A 23,428-nucleotide genomic window follows, 5' to 3' on the forward strand; every position below is an offset into this window, starting at 1 on the left:
TTCTTTGTTGAGAGAGGAAAATCTTCCAGAAGAACAACTATCTCTGCAACACTCCACAAATCAGGCCTGTATGACAGTGGTCAGATGGAAGCCACTCCTCAGTAAAAGGCCCACGACAGCCCACCTGGAGTTTGCCAAGGGGCACCTGAAGGTCTCTCAGTCCATGAGAAAAAAAAATTCTCTGGTCTAATTAAAAAAAAAAAAATAATTGAACTCTTTGGCCTGAGTGGCAAGCGTCATGTCTGGAGGAAACCAGGCACTGTCACCTGGCCATTACCATCCCTACAGTGAAGCATGGTGGTGGCCGCACTATGGGGATGTTTTTCAGCAGCAGGAACTGGGAGACTAGTCAGGATTGAGGGAAAGACGAATTCAGCGATGTACAGAGACATCCTTACTACTCCAGAGCGCTCTGGACCTTAGACTGGGGCGTAGCCAAGATAACAAACAAGTGGCTACAGGACAACTGTGTGAATGTCAAGTGGCCCAGCCAGAGCCCAGACTTGAACCTGAATGAACATCTAAGGAGAGATCTGAAAATGGACGTGCACCGACACTCCTCATCCAACCTGATGGAGCTTGAGAGGTCCTGCGAAGAAGAATGGGAGAAAATGCCCAAAAATAGGTGTGCCAAGCTTGTAGCATCATACCCAAAAAGACTTGAGGTTGTAATTGGTGCCAAAAGTGCTTAATCAAAGTATTGAGCAAAGGCTGTGAATACTTATGTACATGGGATTTGTTCATTTTTTTAATTTTAATACATTTTCAAAGATTTCAAACAAACTTTCACACTGTCATTATGGGGTACTGTTTGTAGAATTTTGAGGAAAATAATACCTTTAATTCATTTTGAATTAAAGCTGTAACATCATAAAATGTGGAAAAAGTGAAGCGCTGTGAATACTTTCTGGACGCACTGTATCTATGTTATCTGTTCTGTTTTCTTTATCTTAATATCGCAAAGTACTGATGACAGTCAAGCAGATAGAAAATAATTGGATCATTTTAAACCATCGGTTTAGAGCAGGCACAGGCAACTACCTTGGCACTCCAGCTGTTGTGGAACTACAAGTCCCATGAGCCACTGAAAGCCTGAAACACAGGCATGACTCCCGGGGGCATGATGGGATTTGTAGTTTCAGTGCAGCAGGAGTGCGGAGGTTGCCTACTGCTGGATTAGAACTTTATGAATTGCAATACCTAAATATAAATAACCTACCAGGCTATGTTGTCCAGTGCTCAGGTCAATGATTTGATGTAATAAACATACATACCTGTAAAGCAGTCCATGTAATAAACATACGTGCCTGTAAAAGGACAGGCCTCTGATGGGATTTCTCCCTGAGATCAATATAATCATGCGAGGCCTAGCTATACTTCTTCCAAGCATTTAATAATGCATTGTCCCTTTAATGAAATGTTCAATGAACTATAAATGAAGGCAATGGAAGCGTGTTGGGTTTCACGTCAATGAGCCATTAAAGAAGCAGCATGAAGCTGTCAAAGGCCTCCCTGTAATCAGGCCACATCTGATTTAGATCTATCCCACCAGATCAATGGCGGAAACAATTACTCATCATAGATTACTTGCTGCTTTCCAGGTGGATAACGCCACTAAGTGCGCCAATGTCACACTCGTATGATTTCCCGCTTCACGTAATCCAGAGGCGATTCTATAATCCCCTTACCCCGACTCCAAGAGATCACCCGGCCGCTTTTCCCAGGAGTCTATTTAGAAGCAACGAGATAGGTCTGTCCACAATATAAAACCTGACTGCTGTGAATTGCAAACTGAAAACCAAACAGTAATATTCCATTTGTCCAGATGACATAAGGTATTACTTGTACTTTCTTCCCCGGTTTATGTCATCGCAGGCACTTCAAGGTGAATATCATCACAGGTATCTATCAGGTTGAAAAGCTGCTTTTGCAATTTATCAACACAGAAACTGCAACCTCTTGAAGCGCGCTGGAAATCAATCAGTCGCAATTCGCTCTGCCAGAGCTGCCTGCTGTCAATGTAAAGAAAGTGCGCCACCATGTGGCTAGATATGGGAAATGCAACAACTCTTCTGTTCAGATAAGAAAACATTGCAAAACTAATTAGCGCCACACTTTTTTTTTTTTCCTCTGTCAAGTGTTCCCATAGTTTAAATATCCCTTCATTTCCTGTCCTAGAGATACCCTGGGTATCCCTGGGACCATTCTCTCATGTTTAACACCCCTATATTTGTTTACCAAATCCAATATAAAGTCAGTAAGAACATCAGCACCTATCAGTGTAATCCCTTAGAGATAACACAGAAAACAAAAACCTAAATGAGGATCCAACCTTAAGACTAATCTAATGCTGCGTACACACCATCGGAATTCTCGTCAGAAAAAGCTCTGATGGTTTTCCCGACGGAATTCGGCTCAAGCTGTCTTGCCTAAACACGGTCACATCAAGTTCCGATCATTTATAACGCGGTGACGTACAACACGTACGACGTGACTAGAAAAAGGAAGTTCATTAGTCAGTAGCCAATAGCTTCTGTCTCGTAGTGGAATCTGAGCATGCGTGATTTTTGGTGTGTCGGAATTGCATACACACGATCGGAATTACCGATAGAAAGTTTTTCCGTCGGGAAAATTGAGAACATGCTATCAATTTTTGGCTGGCGGAAATTCAGACAGCTAAATTCCGATGGAGCATACACACGGTCGCATTTTCCGATGAAAAGCTATCATCGGTCTTTTTCTGGCCGGAATTCCGATCGTGTGTACGCGGCATAAAAGTGAAACAAAAAAAGTTTAGGTTGGAGTTCCACTTACAGTGGTTGTATAGCCTTTGAGGTTTTTACCTTAAAGCACTGAAGGGGAGCTCCAGTCTGGGAACATAATAAAAGTCAGCAGCTACAAATACTGTAGATGATAACTTCTAATATAACAACACTTGCATATCCAGGGATCCCACAATGCCCACCCCCCCGAGGCAATTCGTCAATCGGCTTTGGGGGCAGGCGCTGGCATTGTAAGGGAAACGAGCAGTGAAGCAGGGGGAAAGAGGAGGGGCCAGAAACGCACGTAGATCACTGATCTTACCTGGAAGTGGGAGCGAGTACATGAAAAAAAAACAGGTACCAGCAGCGTGCACAAGAGCAGCAGCTCCTGTTACTGTCTCCCTCCTGATTGGGCAGATTGATAGCAGTGGCAGCCACTTGCTCCCGCTGCTGTCAATGATATGCCATGATGAGGAAGCGGGGGGTGGGCCCAGTGACAATAGATGCCGACTGGATGGCTCGGGAAGGAGCACACACAGGTGCCCTCAGAGAAAGTGGATGTCCCTTGGGGCACTCACTGAAGAAGAGGGGTCTGGAGCACCGGCGGGGACCCCAGAAAAGGAGGATCGGGGCTGCTCTGTGCAAAACGATTGCACAGAGCAGGTAGCTATGAAAAGTTTATTTTGGTTTTAAAACAAACTAAGGCTTATAATCACTTTAAACCATGATATATAAATGACATTGGCAATTAAACTTGAACTGAAGTTGAACATCCCCCTCATCAACATGGTAATGACATTTTTAACCACTTGAAAGAGGAAGTAAACCCTAATGGGTTTTACTTCCTCTTTTGCTTCCTGCAAATTAAAAGCATAATGGGCTAGTATGCATTGTATACTAGCCCATTATGTGCCATTTACCTGCAAACGAATCTATCGCTGTCCCCTGTGTAGGCTGCGTCCATCTTCTCCTCTCTTCCTTTCAGGGGTCACGGACTCCGGCTCTCTCTCTGGCCGTAGCCGTGTGACGTCACTACCGCGCATGTGAGCCGTCAGTAAGGGCACATGCTGGGGGAAGAAACGGTATGGAGGTCCGTTTCTTCACAGTGCATCACCGCCGAACTACAAGTGAAATATCTCCTAAGCAGCGCTCGTTTAGGAGATATTTCCACTACCTATAGGTAAGCCTCATTCTAAAAGTCACTAGGTAGGGTTTTACAACCACTTTAAGACCAGGCCTTTTCTGGCAATTTTTGTTTACATGTAACAATCAGTACTTTTTGCTAGAAAATTTCTTAGAACCCCCAAACATTATATATTTTTTCAAAGCAGAGGCTCTAAAGAATAAATTGGTGGGTATTGCAATTTTTTATGTCACACTGTATTTTTGGGGGGGGAAATATTTTTTTTTTAAATTTTGATGCAAAAATTAAAAACAATACATAACCCAATTTTATGGTAAAATATATAAAAAGATCTAACAGCAAGTAAACAGATACAAAAATTGCGCACGCCCGTGCAACGGTATCAAACTACGTAAATTTTACTATCCATAAACTACGCTTTAAAAGTCTTTACAGGTTACCACTTTAGATGAGCTCTGGTGCTAAAAAACACTGCCCATGATCCGACGTTAGTGGTGATATCTAACCTGTGTGGGATGACCGCTGTTTACGTGCGTGCGGGGCCAGCAAAATGTCATAGCAATGGGCATGTGACAGGTACTCTTTGTGGAAAGATTTGGGGTCTATAAGACTGCAGATACCTCCTTTGCCCTTAAACGCATTTGATCACACCAAGATCGATGTGATCAAATGTTTTTCATTTTAAAAAATGGTGCCGCTTACATCTGGGTAAACTGGCAGTGATGTAAGGTCATCAGTTCCAGTTCCCTACATCATAGTGACAAACAAACTGGTTCCGGCCTTTGTTTGTCTCTATGATTAGCCAGCGAAAATATCAGCTGGTCAATTGGGTGTCCCAGTGGGATGAGACAGCCCAATATAGCTGCAGGGGGGGCGATTCAGCTTTTACAAGAGAGCTGACTGTCGGCTCTAAAAACTGTGGCACCATGTGTGGAGACCTCATATTAGCAGTTCTTCAGCGGTTGGGAGTTTTCTTGATTAACTACGTGATGTATATTCTTGGGTATATATTTGACTTTTATTCCAAATGATTGCTAGCTATCAGTAAGCACTTATTATAGTGTGAAACGCGTCAGTATTTTTCTCTGTATCATTTTTGCTGTGGACTGTATTATGTGATCTTCAATTTGCAATAAAAGGCACAAGAAAAGATTTTCTTTCCGGAGTGGGGCTGTGCGGAGTTTTTTTTGTTTCCTCTCAACTGCATATGTATTAGCCAGCACCTAGGGCTCTTTGTCTGAAAGATGAGCATTTGTCCTGGTAGATGAGCCTGGAGTGGTGGCCTTTTCTCTCTAGCTGCGGCACCCCCTTGTCTTTGCCTCCACCTTGTCCCAGCAGAGAAGACAGAACTCCTGCTCCAGATCTTGCACTTCTCCTTGAAGCTGAAGAGAGGCTTGCCCCCACCCCAAAATGTCCCAGTAGTCCGTAGCAGAGAAGACAGAACTCTTACTACAGATCCTGCACCTCTCTGTGTAGATGCAGCACCCCCTCATCTGCCTCCTCTGGCCTTAGCTGATTCTGGCAGTAGACTCCAGCCCTCCTCTGCTCTCCACCAGACCCTGCACTTTCTACTTCTCTGCTCAGCCCCCAGCTTCTTCCTGGCACTAGCACAAGGTAAGGGGGGTGCACTGTAATGTACGGTAGAGTGGGGGACTCTTAACTACTGAAGGTGGGGGGGTGCTCTTGACATCTACTGTAAGGGGAGTAGTGGGCTCTGGCCATCTAGTCTTACAGGTACAACCCGTCCTTTCAGAGCAACCATAATGCTGATGCGGCCCACGATGAAGTTGAGTTGGACACCCCTGCTATTAAAGATAGGGGGTTTGGTTCTGCATAAAGACTTGTTCAGTCCAGAAAGCATGCACCGACAAGCAGTTGTGGGTTGCAATGCCTTTTCTGAAATGCCCCATTTAAACTGATCAGGTCAGTGGACCTAAAATGAAGTCTGCAGGTATGTTCTTAGCTGCGTATACACATCTTACCCAGTTCAGTCCCCCGATGCTGCCTCTCCCACCAGCCAATGGAACAATTAAACTAGCAGAACTCTTCTGCCTTTCATTTTATGGCCAGCAGGTTAGAAACATTGTCACAAACTCATATTAGCTTCAGCCTCTTCCCTTGTGACCTGCTAGAACACTACATTGAGCAGATAGATGGTGGTGGAGGGAAAACATAGGAACCATTTCTCCTGCCTGTAGTAGACAGGCAGCACCATTCCTCCAGGTTGCTCCCCTTAGGCACACCTTGAGAGACTAGACACTTGGCTGGAGATAAAGAACTGTTCTTGAAACCGGAGCAGTGATAAAATGGTTAAAATGCCCCCCCCCCCCCCCCCCAGCTGATAAGAATAGATTGCTCCTTTTTCTAGGGGATGAGATAACACAGAGTAAAGCGTTTTTAAACTCTAAAACTTGGTTAGCAATTCTAGCAGCTTCTGGGGTGACTCCCTTTTGCTTTGCAGGGTACTGTGGAGCCACCCTTATCTGGGTCTCATAGAAGTATAAAAGCATTTTCCTCTGTTCAGCTTGACTACACTCATCTGGTCTTGACAAATAATGTGAGGCTTTAATACTACTTTCATTTAATCAATGGTCTGGTCTTCCTCCCTGCTGGTTCCAGTTGTGGCAACCGGTCTCCCAAAGCCAATCTTCTTGCCAATTTCAAACTGTCCCCGTCATTGCCCCTCTCGTTATCATCACATGTAGTGCGCAAAACCAGCAGCCAAGTACATTTAAAAGGTGTTGCGAGGGAGACATTTTTTATTGGTTTTAAAAAGTTAGTTTACCTTTACCAAGAAAAGAAAACTGCCTATGCAGATAAGAGATGTCTCTAGAAAAAAAAACTGCAGCTTGACTTGAGTTGAATAACGCCCTTCCTATAGGTGTAGGCAATTTACGTACCTCTCGAAGAAGGACTGAAAAACTCCCAGAGATGGCATCATCCCATAATGCTGCGTTGTTAGGACATTGATAAGCCACTCCCAGCCACGACTTCCCTTGACACGCACGGGCCTCTTCCCAACAACCCTGGACTGTGGTTGTGGGGGTCTGGGAGTAAGGGGCCTATCAGAATCTAGAAATCCATCTATAACAAGGGGGCCCCCAGAGCCTGGCCACCTCCCTATGTGAATAAGTACAGGGTACATTGTACCCCTACCCATTTACCAAAAAAAAAGTCTAAAAAAAAAACAAAAAAACAAAGTCCCCTGATGTATAGCCATTGTCAATCACAATGCCCACCGCCACCGCCAGGCCCAAAAAAATAAATAAAAACGAATGCCTGCCCTGCCATTTGACAGTTCTTAAATAGGTAAGGAGTGGGGCCACCTGGTGAGGTTTTTGTTTTTAATAAAGGAATTGTCAAAAACTGCCTCCTCTCTTTATTTTTGACTTTTTTTGGTGAATGGGTAGCGGTACAATGTACCCCATACTTATTCACATAGGGAGGGGGCCTGGATCTCCATATAAGCAACCTGCCCGCAGACCCTCACCACCAACCCCCGGGGTTGTGTTACATTTCTGGCACGTGCCGGAAATTACATTTTTTTTTTTATGGATGGGTTTACCCTCACTTCAAAGACGGTTGCTATAGGCACGTTTCTTCCATCTTTTATAACAAGTTGCTATGAGAACATTCACTTATTTCCTTCATATTTTATAACAGGTTGCTATGGGCACAATCATTTATTTCCTCCATCTTTTTATAAGCCAGTTTTTATGCATATACCGATATAACAATGGGATTATCCATGCAGCCTTTCTACAGTTTTATAAAAATGCTTTTTAGCAAAGCAATAGAAAAAAATATGTTTGATCAGAAGAGCAATTTTAGTGCGGTCAAGTTTATTACCAAGTACTTTTTTTATAGAAATGAATTCCACTGCAACAACAAAGAAATTCTGAAATCTCTGTGAGGGAATAAAAAAAATAAAAAAAACATTTTATGGGACGTGGCTGTAAAAGTGTCTGATGGATGATAAGTGCACTTTTAAATATTTAAAGCTCATGAATTTCATATGGTAATTGGCGATTTTTATTTTTTTTTCCCCTAAGCTGAAGCAACGCAGAACATTACTTCTCCAGATAACACAACATATCCGGTTAAGACTCAAGGTAATAATGAAGATCCCAGGGGCGTAACCGGGAATAATGGTCTCCTAAGCACTACAATAACCCTTACAATGATCTGAGAGGACAGAAACAACGGCTGCTGTTTGAAAAGCAATACAAGCTACAAAAAAAAAAAAAAAAAAAAAAAAAAAGGAAAAAGAAGAACAAAGATGGAGAGACATTTTTCTCCACAACTTTTTTTTTTTATAGAAATTAAATAGAAGCAGTAATAACTTCCCATCCTTTTGTTTTTAAAGATTACAGGCTTGTAAACTGAGCTGATCTACCATTGTATAAAATCTTTATTTTGGAGAAAAACAAATGGCAGAGTATGTCCAAGGATTTAGTTTGCAAAGATTACTGGGCTTTCTAATAGGAAACTCTAGCACTGTCCACCTCATTTTTAGCTGCCTGTGAGCTGACTTTTTCGCAGCTGTAGCAATCACCACCCTAAAAATGTATTTTTCAATTAACTTTTTTTTTTGTATGTACTGCATTTAAAAAAAGGATGGGGTTAAAATCTCAACTGGGTTTATCCGCGTCTCTTACTCCTGGTTTTCGTTCCAATTATTTTTTCTGGTTGTAATAAAAATGCAAAACGAAGCGCCATACTACTGCTAAAAGGTCCAGATAAGACTTTATTCCAATAATCGTCAGGGGGACAATTGAAAGAGTAGCCAACTTGTTTTGGAGTTCCAAACACCGCTACCTTCATCAGGGATGGTTTTTGGACACCCAAAACCTGTTCTTTGGATTGTCCCCATGACTGTTATATTTCTCTATGCCTGGGCGGGTTTCCTTCTGCTACTTTGGTTTCCTCCCACATTCCAAAGACCTTCTGCTGCTAGGGTAATTCCACCTGTCAAAATTGGCCCTAGTATGTGGTGAGTTAAAGTAGAACTATAGGCCAAACTTTTTTTTAAATAATTTTAGGTATAATAGAAAAGGATCATAACCCCTGTCAGTTTATTCTTGCCCTCTGTGTCCCATTAGAAAGATTTCCCTTCACTTCCTGTCCCGTAGCCAAAACCAGAAGCAAGAGGAAATCCCTACAAATTAAGGGAATTCCTTGGGGACCCCCCAGGTCGCCAGAACTAGTGTCCCCGTTGCACGACGTCCCTAAAATTTGGGATTTTCTTTTACTTTCAATGATAATGGTAAACAGGACAAAGAGAGGGAGAATCTCCCTGATGTGGGCACAGACAGCAATAAAATCTGACAAGCCAACACTTGAAAAAAAAAAAGTTATGCTTTTATCCCTCCATAAAGAGTACCAGTCAGTATCTATTACTGTCACAGGGGGAAAAAAATAAATAAAGCGTCCCATCCCTCTATGCTCGCGCACAGAATTAAATGCATGCAAGTGACGCCCGCAAATGTAAACAGTGTTCAAACCACACATGTGAGGTATCAACTGCGGTTGTTAGTGAGAGCAATAATTCCATGACTAGACCTCCTCTAACTCTAAAGACTACTGTATTTTCCACAGCATAAGACACACCTTTTTCACCCAGAAATATGGGGGAAAATGTCTCTGTGTCTTATGGAGTGAATGCATGCTAGCCACCCCACCACCACCAGAAGAGAGGCAGGAGAGCGGAGGACAGACATCTGAAACCCGTGAGCAGGGCCGGCGCTCGTATGTCACAGAGCTGGGTCTGTGTGCAAGGTCCCGCCCCCCCTAGACTGGCTCGTATGATAATAGATTGATCAGTGTTCCACCTATCACAAGAGCTGGTCTAGGGGGGTGGGAGCTTGCACAAAGACCCAGCTCCATGACATACAAGCACCAGAGGACAGAGGAAGGAGAGCACGGTGTTATCCAGAGGCTGACATAAGTGGGCACAGAGGCTGCAATTGGTGGGCAAAGCTGCTACAGTGGTGAGCACATAGAGGCTGCAATTGGTTGGCACACAGAGGCTGCAATTGGTGGGCAAACAGAGGCTGCATTTATGTGCAATGGTCAAGTTGCATTTATGGCAATGGTCAGGCTGCATTTCATGGGCACTGGTGAATATTTTAGTAAACCATTTGGTTCAGAATATTTTTTTTCTTGTTTTCCTCCTCTAAAACCTAGGTGTGTCTTATGATCAGGTGCGTCTTATGGAACGAAAAATACGGTATATGGTGTACAGTAAGTAAAAGGTATTGAAGCTGTGGTTTACATAGGTAAACATAATATTATGACACCAGTGTGATACAGGTTATATAGCAGTGCTTATTTCAGTATTGATGATCAATAAAACCAAGGAAATATCCAAAACTAAGGCCGCGTACACACGCGCGGACTGTTTGCCCAACCTTGTTCGTCAAACAGTTTCGGCAAACAGTCCGCTCAAAATTTGCATGAGCGGACTTGCCCACACACGAGCGGACTGTTTCAACGAACTGTTTGCCAAACAGTCCGCTCAACTTTTGAAATGAACGGACTCGCCCACGTAAGGCGGAGGCAAATCCGCCCATTTCGAGCGCGTGTACAGGTAGGCGGGGCCCGCGAAGGAGACGTCGCGGGCTCCGCCGCCTGGAATGGGCTTAAAGGGGAACCCCAACGCCGAAAAAAATCGGCGTGGGGGTTCCCCCAAAGTCCACACCAGACCCTTGTCCGAGCACGCTACCCGGCCGGCCAGGAAAGGGGGGCGAGCGAGCGCGCCCCCCCTCCTGAGCCGTACCAGGCCGCGTGCCCTCAACATGGGGGGTGCCTTGGGGAAGGGGGGGCCGCGCGGCCCCCCCACCCCAAAGCACCTTGTCCCCATGTTGATGAGGACAAGGGCCTCTTCCCGACAACCCTGGCCGTTGGTTGTCGGGGTCTGCGGGCGGGGGGCTTATCGGAATCCGGGAGCCCCCTTTAAGAAGGGGGCCCCCGGATACCGGCCCCCCACCCTATGTGAATGAGTATGGGGTACAATGTACCCCTACCCATTCACCTGTGAAATAAAGTACAAAAAAAAACACAACACAGGGAAAAAATATTTTATTGCACAGCTCCGGGGGTCTTCCGTCTTCGGGGGTCTTCTCGCCGGACTCCTCCGCTATCTGTGTGTAGCTCTTTTACTAGCGGAGGAGTCCGGCTTTCTTCCTCCCCGCCGCCGGCCTCTTCTCCCGACTTCGGGGGTCTTGTCCCCCTCTTCGGTTCTTCTGCCGGGCCACCGCGCCTTCTTGTAGCTCTTTTACAGGCGGTGGCCCGGTCTTCTGTCGCCGCTGTCGTCGCCGCCGCCGCCGCCTTCCGTTCTTGTTCTTCTTCTTCTTCTTCTTCTTCTTCCCCAGGAGATGTTGACTCGACGAGCTCTCCGGCCGGAATGCCAGAGCCGCGCTGTGCGGTCACTTATATAGTGACAATGGGGCGGTGTCACATGGTATATGTCCCATGGGTTGGTCACATGGGTTGATGTCACATGGGGACTATGACATCGTAAGGGGGCGGGGTCACCATGTGACCAACCCATGTGACATATACCATGTGACACCGCCCCATTGTCACTATATAAGTGACCGCACAGCGCGGCTCTGGCATTCCGGCCGGAGAGCTCGTCGAGTCAACATCTCCTGGGGAAGAAGAAGAAGAACAAGAAGAAGAACAAGAACGGAAGGCGGCGGCGGCGGCGACGACAGCGGCGACAGAAGACCGGGCCACCGCCTGTAAAAGAGCTACAAGAAGGCGCGGTGGCCCGGCAGAAGAACCGAAGGCGGCGACAGAAGAACGGAAGGCAGCGGTGACAGAAGACCGGGCCACCGCCTGCAAAAGAGCTACAAGAAGGCGCGGTGGCCCGGCAGAAGAACCGAAGAGGGGGACAAGACCCCCGAAGTCGGGAGAAGAGGCCGGCGGCGGGGAGGAAGAAAGCCGGACTCCTCCGCTAGTAAAAGAGCTACACACAGATAGCGGAGGAGTCCGGCGAGAAGACCCCCGAAGACGGAAGACCCCCGGAGCTGTGCAATAAAATATTTTTTCCCTGTGTTGTGTTTTTTTTTGTACTTTATTTCACAGGTGAATGGGTAGGGGTACATTGTACCCCATACTCATTCACATAGGGTGGGGGGCCGGTATCCGGGGGCCCCCTTCTTAAAGGGGGCTCCCGGATTCCGATAAGCCCCCCGCCCGCAGACCCCGACAACCAACGGCCAGGGTTGTCGGGAAGAGGCCCTTGTCCTCATCAACATGGGGACAAGGTGCTTTGGGGTGGGGGGGCCGCGCGGCCCCCCCTTCCCCAAGGCACCCCCCATGTTGAGGGCACGCGGCCTGGTACGGCTCAGGAGGGGGGGCGCGCTCGCTCGCCCCCCTTTCCTGGCCGGCCGGGTAGCGTGCTCGGACAAGGGTCTGGTGTGGACTTTGGGGGAACCCCCACGCCGATTTTTTTCGGCGTTGGGGTTCCCCTTTAAGCCCATTCCAGGCGGCGGAGCCCGCGACGTCTCCTTCGCGGGCCCCGCCTACCTGTACACGCGCTCGAAATGGGCGGACTTTCCGAGCGGGAACAGTCCGCTCATTTCGAAAGTACAGCGGACAGGCCCACACACGGGCGGACTGTTCGCTCAAACACAGTTTCAGCGGACAGTTTTTCGGAATTTCCGAAAGACTTTGTCCGTCCAACTGTCCGCTGAAAACCCACACACGAGCGGACTGTCCGCCCAAACACTGTTCAGCGGACAAGGTTGGTCGAACAGTCCGCCCGTGTGTACGCGGCCTAACTGTAAAACCTAATTAAACAGTTTTTTTTTTTTTTTTTTAAAGGCACGCTGACCGCGTGTAACAGATGGCTGTAGGGTCTCTCAAGGGAATGTTATCCCATCCATCTTTATAGTCATGCTTGCACACAGATTGTAGACACTGCCCAGGGCAGGGGAGAGTGCGTCTCTGCTCTAATGTCTTTGCAGAAGATATTTATTATTAAGGGGAAGACACTGACATTTTTTTTTAATTAAAGGACAGCTTCACACTTTAAAGCTGAAGTTTATTTTGCTTCTTTCACCTTCCCTGGCTCTCATATCACCCAGATCAACACTGCATTTTTAACTAAAACCTTTTCATATTCATCTGGATATTCATTACATACCTTACTTTAGCCCCAGTGACATAATCATGGGGTCTCTGTGAAATACTGGTAAGATTATGGATGTGACGCCTAGGGCCTCTGTTCTTCTCTATGCAATGCAGGCAGATCAGAACTCCTCTCAAGAGCTCTCAGCCATGATAAAAGCAGTAGGCTGGCTCATAGGAAGAGTTATGCAAAAATAAAAATACCTTAATGAGTGGATAACAATCTGGAGAATAGGGCATTCCTAAAAAAAAAAATGCGTTTGCATGCAGATGAACTTAGGTAAAGTCCACATGTGACTTTGAGCCTCCATGACTAAAAGAAAAGAAATCCAGTGAATGAAAGAAGCAGATCAAAGACAAGACTGGGAAGGAAAGGACTATATGATGCTGGACATCCTCCAGGCAGGATGAAGTGGGCTATAGCTGACTTGCTGCAGCTTCTAACGCACATGGTGAGAAAAATCAGAGTGCAGTAAAATCCAAGTAAGCAGTTTCAGTACAGGAGAGGAGCCTGTACATCCGTAAAAGACTAGACAGTAAGTCCATAGTAAAAAGATGTATTCTGGTACCTTTATGGGGTTAATATCTGTAATAATTGTATTTAAAGGGGTTGGTAACCCACTGGCTTAAAATTACACCATCATCTCTATGAATTCCTGTAATGAGCCCTGTGTCTGTGCCTTATAAAAATAATGCTGCTATATACCCGTTGAAAAGTGCAGATCAGCATGCACGTGATCCGCCACCTCTCTCAACCCAACACCTCAAAAATCCTCCAAAAATACTTTATTAAAAAAGAAAGAATAATAATACTTACAAACATTCACTTGTAAACTGCATATAACGTGTGTGATGTCAATATCATGTGACTTGGCCATCTCTGAGAACAAGGAAATGTTCTCTCCAGCATAAAAGACACAACTGAGCATGTGCAGGTTGGCTACCCTGCCTGTGTTAGTTGGCTTTCCCCAGATAGACAGTGCAGGAGGGGAGGATCTGTGCCTACAGGATAAAACAGCCTGTATACACAATGCAGAGAATTAACCCCTTAAGTTCCACAGTGAGTATAACAAGCATGCTATGCTGCATATACAGACCGATTTTACGGTTGTGGGTTATGTAACACCAAGTGGATAAAGTCCATTTACAACAGTTTACTCTACATGTTGACAATGTTGCAGTGATTTCACTGTAGAGCCAACAGAGTTTGAAAATGAAAAAAAGTCTATTGTCAGAATCAACAGGTAACAATGACTACAATGAATATGAAGGGTGCCAACCAAAAGAACAATATATCACTCTAATTAATCAAGGCTGTTGCCCCTTTAAGTGCAAAGAAAACGCTATAAAAGTATGTGAATATGAAAAGTAGGCACTGCCTTTTACACCAAGAGCACTGCAAAGAATTTAAAATCTCATTAATAAATGTACAAATGCTATACATATGACAAGTGTAAATGAATAGCCTATAAATGCAATAGTGTGTTACTAAAAAGTGCTAAACCATGTGCTTATACAATTCGTGCTCACCAAAACATTACGGCCAGCAAGGTAACCATCAAGCGGATTGAAACTGAATCCAAATCTTGGGGGGTTGGACAACGTCTTCTCCCAAAAAAAGCCCCATTTTGTCTCCAGTGCTCCAAAAAAGACCAGAAGAGGGGAGGTAAATAGTGTAATATGTTTATTTAAACGCAGGACATTAATATATCCACTCTACCCACATGTGGATGAAATGTTCATTATCTCACAAAAGTGAGTACATCCCTCACATTTTTGTGAATATTTTATTATATCTTTTCATGTGATAACACTGAAGAAATTACACTTTGCTACAATGTAAAGTAGTGAGTGTACAGCTTGTATAACAGTGTAAATTTGCTGTCCCCTCAAAATAACACACAGACATTAATCTCTAACCCTCTGGCAACAAAAGTAAGTACACCCTTAAGTGAAAATGTCCAAATTGGCCCAAAGTGTCAATATTTTGTGTGGCCACCATTATTTTCTAGAACTACCTTAACATTCTTGGGCATGGAGTTCACCAGAGCTTCACAGGTTGCCACTGGAGTCCTTCCACTCCTCCATGTTGACATCACGGAGCTGGTGGATGTTAGGGACCTTATCCTCCTCCACCTATCGTTCAAGGATGCCTCACAGATACTCAATAGGATTTAGGTCTGGAGACATGATTGGCCAGTCCATCATCTTTACCCTCATCTTCTTTATCAAGGCAGTGGTCATCTTGGAGGTGTGTTTGGGGTCATTATGCTGGAATAATGCCCTGTGGTCCAGTCTCTGAAGGGAGGGGATCATGCTCTGTTTCAGTATGTCACAGTACATGTTGGCATTCATGGTTCCCTCAATGAACTGTAGCTCCTCAGTGCCAGCAGCACTCCTGCAGCCCCAGACCATGACACTCCCAGTCCCACCCCTATGCTTGACTGTAGGCAAGACACACTTGTCTTTGTACTCCTCACCTGGTTGCCGCCACATACATTGGACACCATTTGAACCAAATCAGTTTATCTTGGTCTCATCAGACCACAGGACATGGTTCCAGTAATCCATGTCCTTAGTCTGCTTGTCTTAAAACTGTTTGCGGGCTTTCTTATGCTTCACCACCATGCTGCAGCTCAGTTTCAGGGTCTTGGCAATCTTCTTATAGCCATCTTTATGTAGAGCAACAATTCTTTTTTTTTTTTTCAGATCCCCAGAAAGTACTTTGCCATGAGGTGCCACTTTGAACTTCCAGTGACCAGTATGAGAGAATGAGAGCGATAAAACCAAACTTAACACACCTGCTTCCCATTCACACCTGAGACCTTGTAACACTAATGTGTCACATAACACCAGGGAGGGAAAATGGCCAATTGGGCCCAATTAGGGGTGTACTCACTTTTGTTGCCAGCGGTTTAGACATTAATGGCTGTGTGTTGAGTTATTTTGAGGGGGACAGCAAATTGACACTGTTATACAAGCTGTACACTCACTACTTTACATTGTAGCAAAGTGGCATTTCTTCAGTGTTGTCACATAAAAAGATGAGATAAAATATAAAACAAAAATGTGAGGGGTGTACTCACTTTTGTGAGATATTGTACCACCGCCAACATATGCATCTGCTGTAAGTGAAGGAAGACTAGCCACCTCCGCTCACAATCCCAGCAACAGAGAGAAAATGGGGCTTTGTTGGGAGAAGACTTTGTCCAAGCCCCTAAGATTTGGATTCAGTTTAAATCTGCTTGAGGGTCGTCTTGCTGGCCGTATTGTTTTGCGGAGTGTGAATTTCATATGCACCAGGTGGAACACATTTTAATAGAAGATTTGGGCACACTACTGCATATATGGACTTTTCATTTACATGTCATATGCATAGTATTTGTTTTGTACATTTATTAATTTGATATTTAGTTGTTATTTCAGTGCTTTTGGTGTATAAGGCAGCACGTACTTTTCGTATTCATATACAGGTAACAGAATTACCTTACAGGGAGACTCAAAAGAACAAGGACTGCTGGGCTAAAACTAACAACAGACTGCATAATATATAAAATTTTTGATTTTGCCTGTAGTTCTACTTTAAAAAGGTAAACAATACCATTACATTACAATCACTATTCAGTATGTGCTCAATGAAAACACCATGGATCATACTGGAGAAAAACCAATGCAGTCCTGAAGCTATGAGGAAAAACGTTGTTATGTTATTGGTTTGGGAGCGCTATGGGCGAGTAGGTGCTGGGTTCTATGATCAGACTGTAAAGCTGACAAGCAGACGTGACAACAAGCCATCATATACCTGAGCGACATCTTACGTTACCACCATATTGCAGCGAGAACCTTTTAGGTTGTTTTCTCCAGAAAAAAACCATCACATTACAACAGCAGATGTATAATTTAAGAGGCTGTTATCAGGATGGATGAGATCCCATGTCAGCTGGAATGGAGCTGCCATATGAAGTTAAGGTGAAAGAAAAAGAAAACACAAGGCCGCTCTCGGAGGACGGAGGTAAAATTCATGATGGCAGCACACAGTTGAGGGAAAAACAAAAGTGCTTTCTTTAAAACACAGATCCTGAGAAAGTGGCAGCCACCAGAGTCTCTATTAAGATTAATGGTGCTATTGCTTCAGTGGTTCCTAAACCTCTTTGCTGAGCAGAAGGCTATTTGCGATGATTAAATATTTCCACACGCAGAACCCAAAATAAAAAGGAGCAGTCTTTACAGAAAGCTATGAAGTAAAAGTGTAATCCACTGCACCAATATACGAAACCTTACTGTGAAATATTTAAAGCTCTACTCCAGGATGAAACTTTTTTTTTTCCTGACAGAGTGGCAAAGCATTAAAGCAACTCTAAGCTGTCTACCGTAGTGCCTCTTTTTCACCACAAGATGTCCTCAGTCTTCTGAGGTGGAAAACAAAGGAAACACTAAAGGGGAATTAGCATAGAGCAGTGCAGGATTTATGTCTGTACCACTCTTCTAAAGCCAAGAAAACAGGGCAGATCCTTCTCCTAATTAACAAAAAGAGGAATCTGGTCTGTGTTCTGTCATGGACACAGCACAGAATGAAGTCCAGATGGAGTTGCATGCTCCAGATCCATCTGCTTGACCCCACTCGTCTCTCTAGCCGAGAACAGAAGGCAGGAGGAAAGCTGGCAACCCTACAGGCTCTGCATGTGCAGAGTAATCACTGCACGGACAGAGAGATAAGTGAGCGGTCTGATGACGGCGCGGATCTGTGACAGTTCTCTATAACAGTGTTTCTCAACTCCAGTCCTCAAGGCGCCCCAATAGGTCATGTTTTCAGGCTTACCATTATTTTGCACAGGTGATTTGATCAGTTTCACTGCCTTAGTAATTACCACAGCTGTTTCCTCTGAGGGAAATCCCGAAAACTTGACCTGTTGGGGTGCCTTGAGGACTGAAGTTGAGAAACACTGCTCTATATTAAAAGCTGAAGGAATCCTTTTGTTAATTAGGTGCGAGCCCTGCTCCAGTTTCTGTATCACTGTGAAATAGAAACTGGAGCGGGTGGCACACGTAGACCTAGAAGAGGATTATAAGCTTTGTTAATGTGGATTATGCCACTTACACTAGTTTCCTGCACCTTTATAATGGCACAGGAAGCTTAGTTGATTCCCCCAACTGTGCATACAGTGCATCACCACAGCACCCTGTGTTCAATGTATCACAACATCAGTATCACTGAGAAACATAGAGAAGAGGTGAAGAGGACCTGTGGAAGCACATGACTGGCCCAAAAAAAAAAAAAAAGCAAAAAAAAAAAAAAAAATAACAGTAGAGCCCACATGAGAGAAAGGGAAGCAATGGTGTGTGGGCATAGCATGTTGTTCAGGATTTTGTTGCTGTGCACCCACTGAGGGGTTAGATTCCATTACTTTCTGTCCCTGCCACAACAGAATTAAAAAATGAGGCGAACATTGGTTACAGAGAACCCACAGCCTTTTGGCACCTGTTGTGCATTCCTCAGTCTTACCGATTTACTCAGGTCAGTGAAGGAAAATATTCTCTAATCTGACATCTACTAGTAAAAGGTCTGGGTTTCTTTTTATTTTTAATTTAAGGTTTTCACTTCTGTATCAATTTATTTGTGCTCTCCATTCCCTTTCTCCTTCTCTGACAGCATAGGCCTTGCTGAGAGAATTATCAAATGTGCCATAATATTTAGGGGGCTGTAGGGAGCACAAATGTTAAAGCAGTTGTGGCAGTTCATTGAAACTACAAGCGGACAGTTTTCGAGATGTATAGTTTCCCGTTCACAGAGGACTGTGAATGAATGTGTCCAGGGAGGGCAGAGCCCCGCACGGCCATGTTTTTTTTCAAACAGTGACAGCTGGCACCCAGAGAAGATGCCCACCCACTGTCACTGGGGAAGCAGGGGGGGATAGGGAGAGGTTGCAGCTGCAGGAACAGCTGCTAAATACAGGCGAAACATGTAATATATTCCAAAAGGTGAATTTATCCTTTAAAGTGGTTGTGAACTCGCACATATACCCAGTGAAGTTACTGGCCTCAGGTGATACACAAGTCCTCTTACTTAAGTTGTACCTGTCTATCAGCAGCCCTCTCTTTTCTGCATTCTGATAGTTAAAAAAGGGGGCCGAGAGCTAAGGTTACACTAAAAGCTCATTGAAGAAAGCACTATGAGCTGATTGGAGGTAAGGGACACACCCCCTTCACACAGCACACAAGAACAGACCTGGCTTGAGATCCCTCCCATCACCATTTTTCTCTTGGTGTCAGGAAAACTTATCAGAAGTAAATCATGCTGATAGCAGAGGAATGAAGCAGCTGACAACTTTTATAGCGTTTACATTAGATTAACTGAATATCATGTGCAGCCCTTTGCTGATGGTCCAGGCTACACTTGAGGGTCCCCTAAACCAAGTAAACTGACTACCATGGAGGTTGACAAAGGATCTAATCTTTCCCACACAAAAACATGTTTTTGACGCTTCACTGTGGAGATTACACAAGCCAATACACATTTAAAGTAAGCCTGTTATAGAGAAATGCAGAGGATGCCACCGCTAACCACTTCCCTGAAATACAGATTACCCGGTTGCTATAGTTTTCTGTAGCATTGGTGTAAAACATGTCAAATGGGAACTACTGATGTTCCCACCTTTTCCAGAGACTCAGTATACTGTATACTAAAAGCTTATGTCAATGGCATGGCAACAATTTCAGAAGGTTTACATTTCCCAAATCTACTCTTTATAATCTTGAGCACCTATTGCATAAAAGACAAAAGCACATAATACTGATGGTTTTCCCTTAATATAAAGAAAATCAGCTGTCATAACTCACCTGTGCCCGGGGTGATAAACCACAGAGGAGATACCCTGAGAATAATGGCATCCAAAGTTGAAGCTATGGTTTTCTTGATAATTTTGATTGGCACCAACACTAAGTAAAAAAAAAAGAAAAGAAAGAAAGAAACATTCCTAAATTCTTCAGGAAAATAAAACTATCCCAAGAGAATAAATTATACTTTAAGAAGAATTTGTGCTTTGTCCATGTGTGAGATTTCAGGAATTCAGCCCAGTGCCTGGGACAATGTAACTTCTGTGCATACGCTAAGGAGTATCACCATGAGTGGCTGCCCAATGGCAGACATAGAAGATGCCAGACCAGAATGAAGACTGGCAAAATAGGACAGACGCAGCGTCACAGCAGTGATGTCACACTGCAGGAGGCGAGTACTCTTGGAGGCAAGTGTGCCATGATGTGCAAGTATGATCTTAAAAGCAGCCCTCATCTTGAATTGTATTGTAACTGTACCTTATCCCTTTATTTTGTAAGGAGCAACAGAGCACAAACGGTTTACATAGGCAACCAACACCAAGGTGTTGAATGCCTAAAGCTGAAGTGTATGTATAGGGGAATATGGCAGGAATATAGGGTCATTATGATGTGGGGCTGAGCTCATTTTCTGTCCACTGATTGGAGGATGATTCTTTAAATAACTTCTGTTCTGTAATATACTTTGTCAAATGTCTGATGAAGGGGTCCTGTGAGTCTCCAATTTTTTTTTCTGCTGTAACAATGTGAACGCTGAATAAAGTTTTGGACCCATTCTGGAGATCCATGGTGTGCTGGTGACCTTCTCTCGGTCTGACTATTTATGGTTCCAATCAGTGGTCATTGTAGCACCAACTTACACAGCCATCTCTTCAGGAATGTGTGCGGTGGAACAGTGCATTGGAATCCTTAGATACGGTATCTCACAAAAGTGAGTACACCCCTCACATCTTTGTAAATATTTTATTATATCTTTATTATATTAAACCGCTTTATGGTCTTGGCCACCGTGCTGCAGCTCAGTTTCAGGGTCTTGGCGATCTTATAGCCTAGGCCGTCTTTATGTAGAGCAGCAATTTTTTATTTATTTTTTTCAGATCCTCAGAGGGTTCTTTGCCCTGAGGTGCCATGTTGAACTTCCAGTGACCAGTATGAGAGAATGAGAGCGATAACAACAAATTTAACACACCTGCTCCCCATTCACACCTGAGACCTTGTAACACTAACAAGTTACATGACACCAGGGAATAGAAAATGGCTAATTGGACCCAATTTGGACATTTTCACTTAGGGGTGTACGCACTTTTTTTTTCCAGTGGTTTGGATATTAATGGCTGTGTGTTGAGTTATTTTGAGGGGACAGCAAATTTACACTGTTATACAAGCTGTACTCTCACTACTTTACATTGCAGCAAAGTGTAATTTCTTCGGTGTTGTCACATCAAAAGATAATATATTTCCAAAATGTGAATATTTTATTAAATGTTTTCATGTGACAACACTGAAGAAATGGCACTTTGATAAAATGTAAAGTAGTGAGTGAACAACTTGTATAACAGTACTCACTTTTGCGAGATACTTTACATGCCAATGACATTTTTTCAACAACAGCTTTCCATTTTAATCATTTTGCAATGCAGGCAGATCACTTCCTGAAAACAGCACAACACCTTGCCTCAGAACTCCTCAGAAGGACCCCCAGCCCTGATGCAAGCAGTGGCCTGGCTCTTGGCAGGAGTTGTTCAAATATCAAAATGCCTCAATGGGTGGCTGTCAGTATGGAGGGGTGGGTGTTCCTAGGCTGATTGTATTAGCATGCACACACAGGCCAACTGAATGAAAGGCCTGAAATCCAATGAATGAATAGGCCAAGCCAGGGACAGGGTGGGGAAGAGGTTAGATGAAGCTGGTTGTCCACTATCCAGAAAATAAGAGGGCTCTTTTTGACTCACTGCAGCTTCAAATGCACACTGTAAAATCAGATTAATACATTTCAAAACAGGAGAGCAGTCTATACATGACTGAAGACAGGACTTGAGTTCAGCTTAAGGATCCTGACAGAGGTTGTAATGCTTCAATGGAGAAAAGACAGAAGGCACATGTCGCCACAGGTAAGTGTAAGGGCTCTTTCACATGGGGTGGATCCGTGAAGATCCACCCCGTGGACATCCGCTTGCTCAGCGGGGATCGACTCGGCGATCTCCGCTGAGCAGGAAGGTCTCTGCACACTGTGCAGGGACGGACTTTTCAGAGCGCCACTCTCCCCTATGGGAGATCGATGACAACGGACCGCAGAGTCCGTTGTCACCCGACCCTAGGACGGATGGAAAAGTAGGTTTTTCCTCTGTCACGCTTTTTTGGATCGGAGCGTGTCGGATGTCAGCTGACATGTCACCGCTGACATCCGACGCTTCATAGAGGTCTATGGAGCATCAGTTCAGGTCCGCCTAAAATACGGATAGGCGGACCTGAACGGATCACTCGTCTGAAAGAGGCCTAATACTGCTTATGCAGAACTTTTAACTTCTTGACAGTTATGGGACTGCTGTTATATTATCGCACAGAATAAAAGCTGGCCTTTTTATTTTTTGCAAAACCAGTGTATATAAAAAAAAATTTAAAATTAGAAAGTAAAGCACAAATTAAGCGTACAGAGAAGACATGACCTAGGTGTAATAGTCACCATGGCTCCCCAGATTTAGCGAGCCTTGGTGTTGACCTTACAATAAAAGATATTAGAGATTTACCTGACTAGATAACTCTTGAGCTGTCCACGATAATTGATTACCAGAAGTTCAGCTGACCACTGTGCACTTGCTTTGTACTCTAGAAAAACCAGACCAGCAATCGCATAACTCAGGTCCCCAGGGAAGCTGTTTTGCTGTGGGAAAAAAAAAAGTACTGCATTAGGCCTAATACTTCATTTCATGATCAATTCCCATTAGCAGTATATTTAAAACAAAGCAACATCTAAAACACATAACATCTTTAGAAACTATTGAACTGTTTTATTCTGTGCCACACCTTACCAATTAAACATGTGAAAAAATGAAATCCACACACAGTCTATAAAAGTTCTTAAAACAGAGAGAGTACAACAATGGCTTTGGGTGCACCACTTCCCCAAGCTAATAAAAACTCCCATATACTAAACCAAAAGAAAAGCTCCTCCAAGTCCATTTGGCCCACTGATTCCTCTGTAATTTGGGTATGGTCACAGCCAGAAATAGAGTCTATGTGTGGAAGGGGAACTGACCGACTGCTTATATGTCTGCTATATAGTCATGCTGGTACAGACACCAATACACGTGTGCTCTTAACATGATCATATCTCAAAACACAATTTGCACATAAAAGCTGTGCATGTAAAATAGTGAATACTGTGATTTAGAAATAATATGGGCAGATTCTCCTGCCTGAACTTTTGCGAGTATTTGAGGAAGCTAATAAACAACAAACTCAGTTTCAATGTCGGAAGCAACGGTCATAGAAATTCTTAAACCTGGGAAGGACCTGTTTAAGCCAGAGTCTTATCATCCTATTTGCCTTCTTA

General features: G+C 44.1%; 1 protein-coding gene across 2 annotated transcripts in view; it reads right to left on the reverse strand.

Moving 5' to 3' along the window:
* The window catches only part of NBAS (NBAS subunit of NRZ tethering complex), a 1,050,553-nt gene that overhangs the window by 976,756 nt on the left and 50,369 nt on the right, over nt 1-23,428 (reverse strand). For both annotated transcript variants that reach the window (XM_077488811.1, XM_077488809.1), the window contains exons 8-9: nt 22,623-22,756; nt 19,882-19,980 (exon numbers count right to left, since the gene is read on the reverse strand). In XM_077488811.1, the coding sequence (XP_077344937.1) occupies nt 19,882-19,980; nt 22,623-22,756 (233 nt within the window). The remainder of the gene's footprint in view (nt 1-19,881; nt 19,981-22,622; nt 22,757-23,428) is intronic.

The sequence above is a fragment of the Lithobates pipiens genome, unplaced genomic scaffold (genome assembly GCF_037356315.1).
Source record: "Lithobates pipiens isolate NorthernLeopardFrog02 unplaced genomic scaffold, aLitPip1_a1.2 Scaffold_18, whole genome shotgun sequence".
Taxonomy (NCBI): Eukaryota; Metazoa; Chordata; class Amphibia; order Anura; family Ranidae; genus Lithobates; species Lithobates pipiens.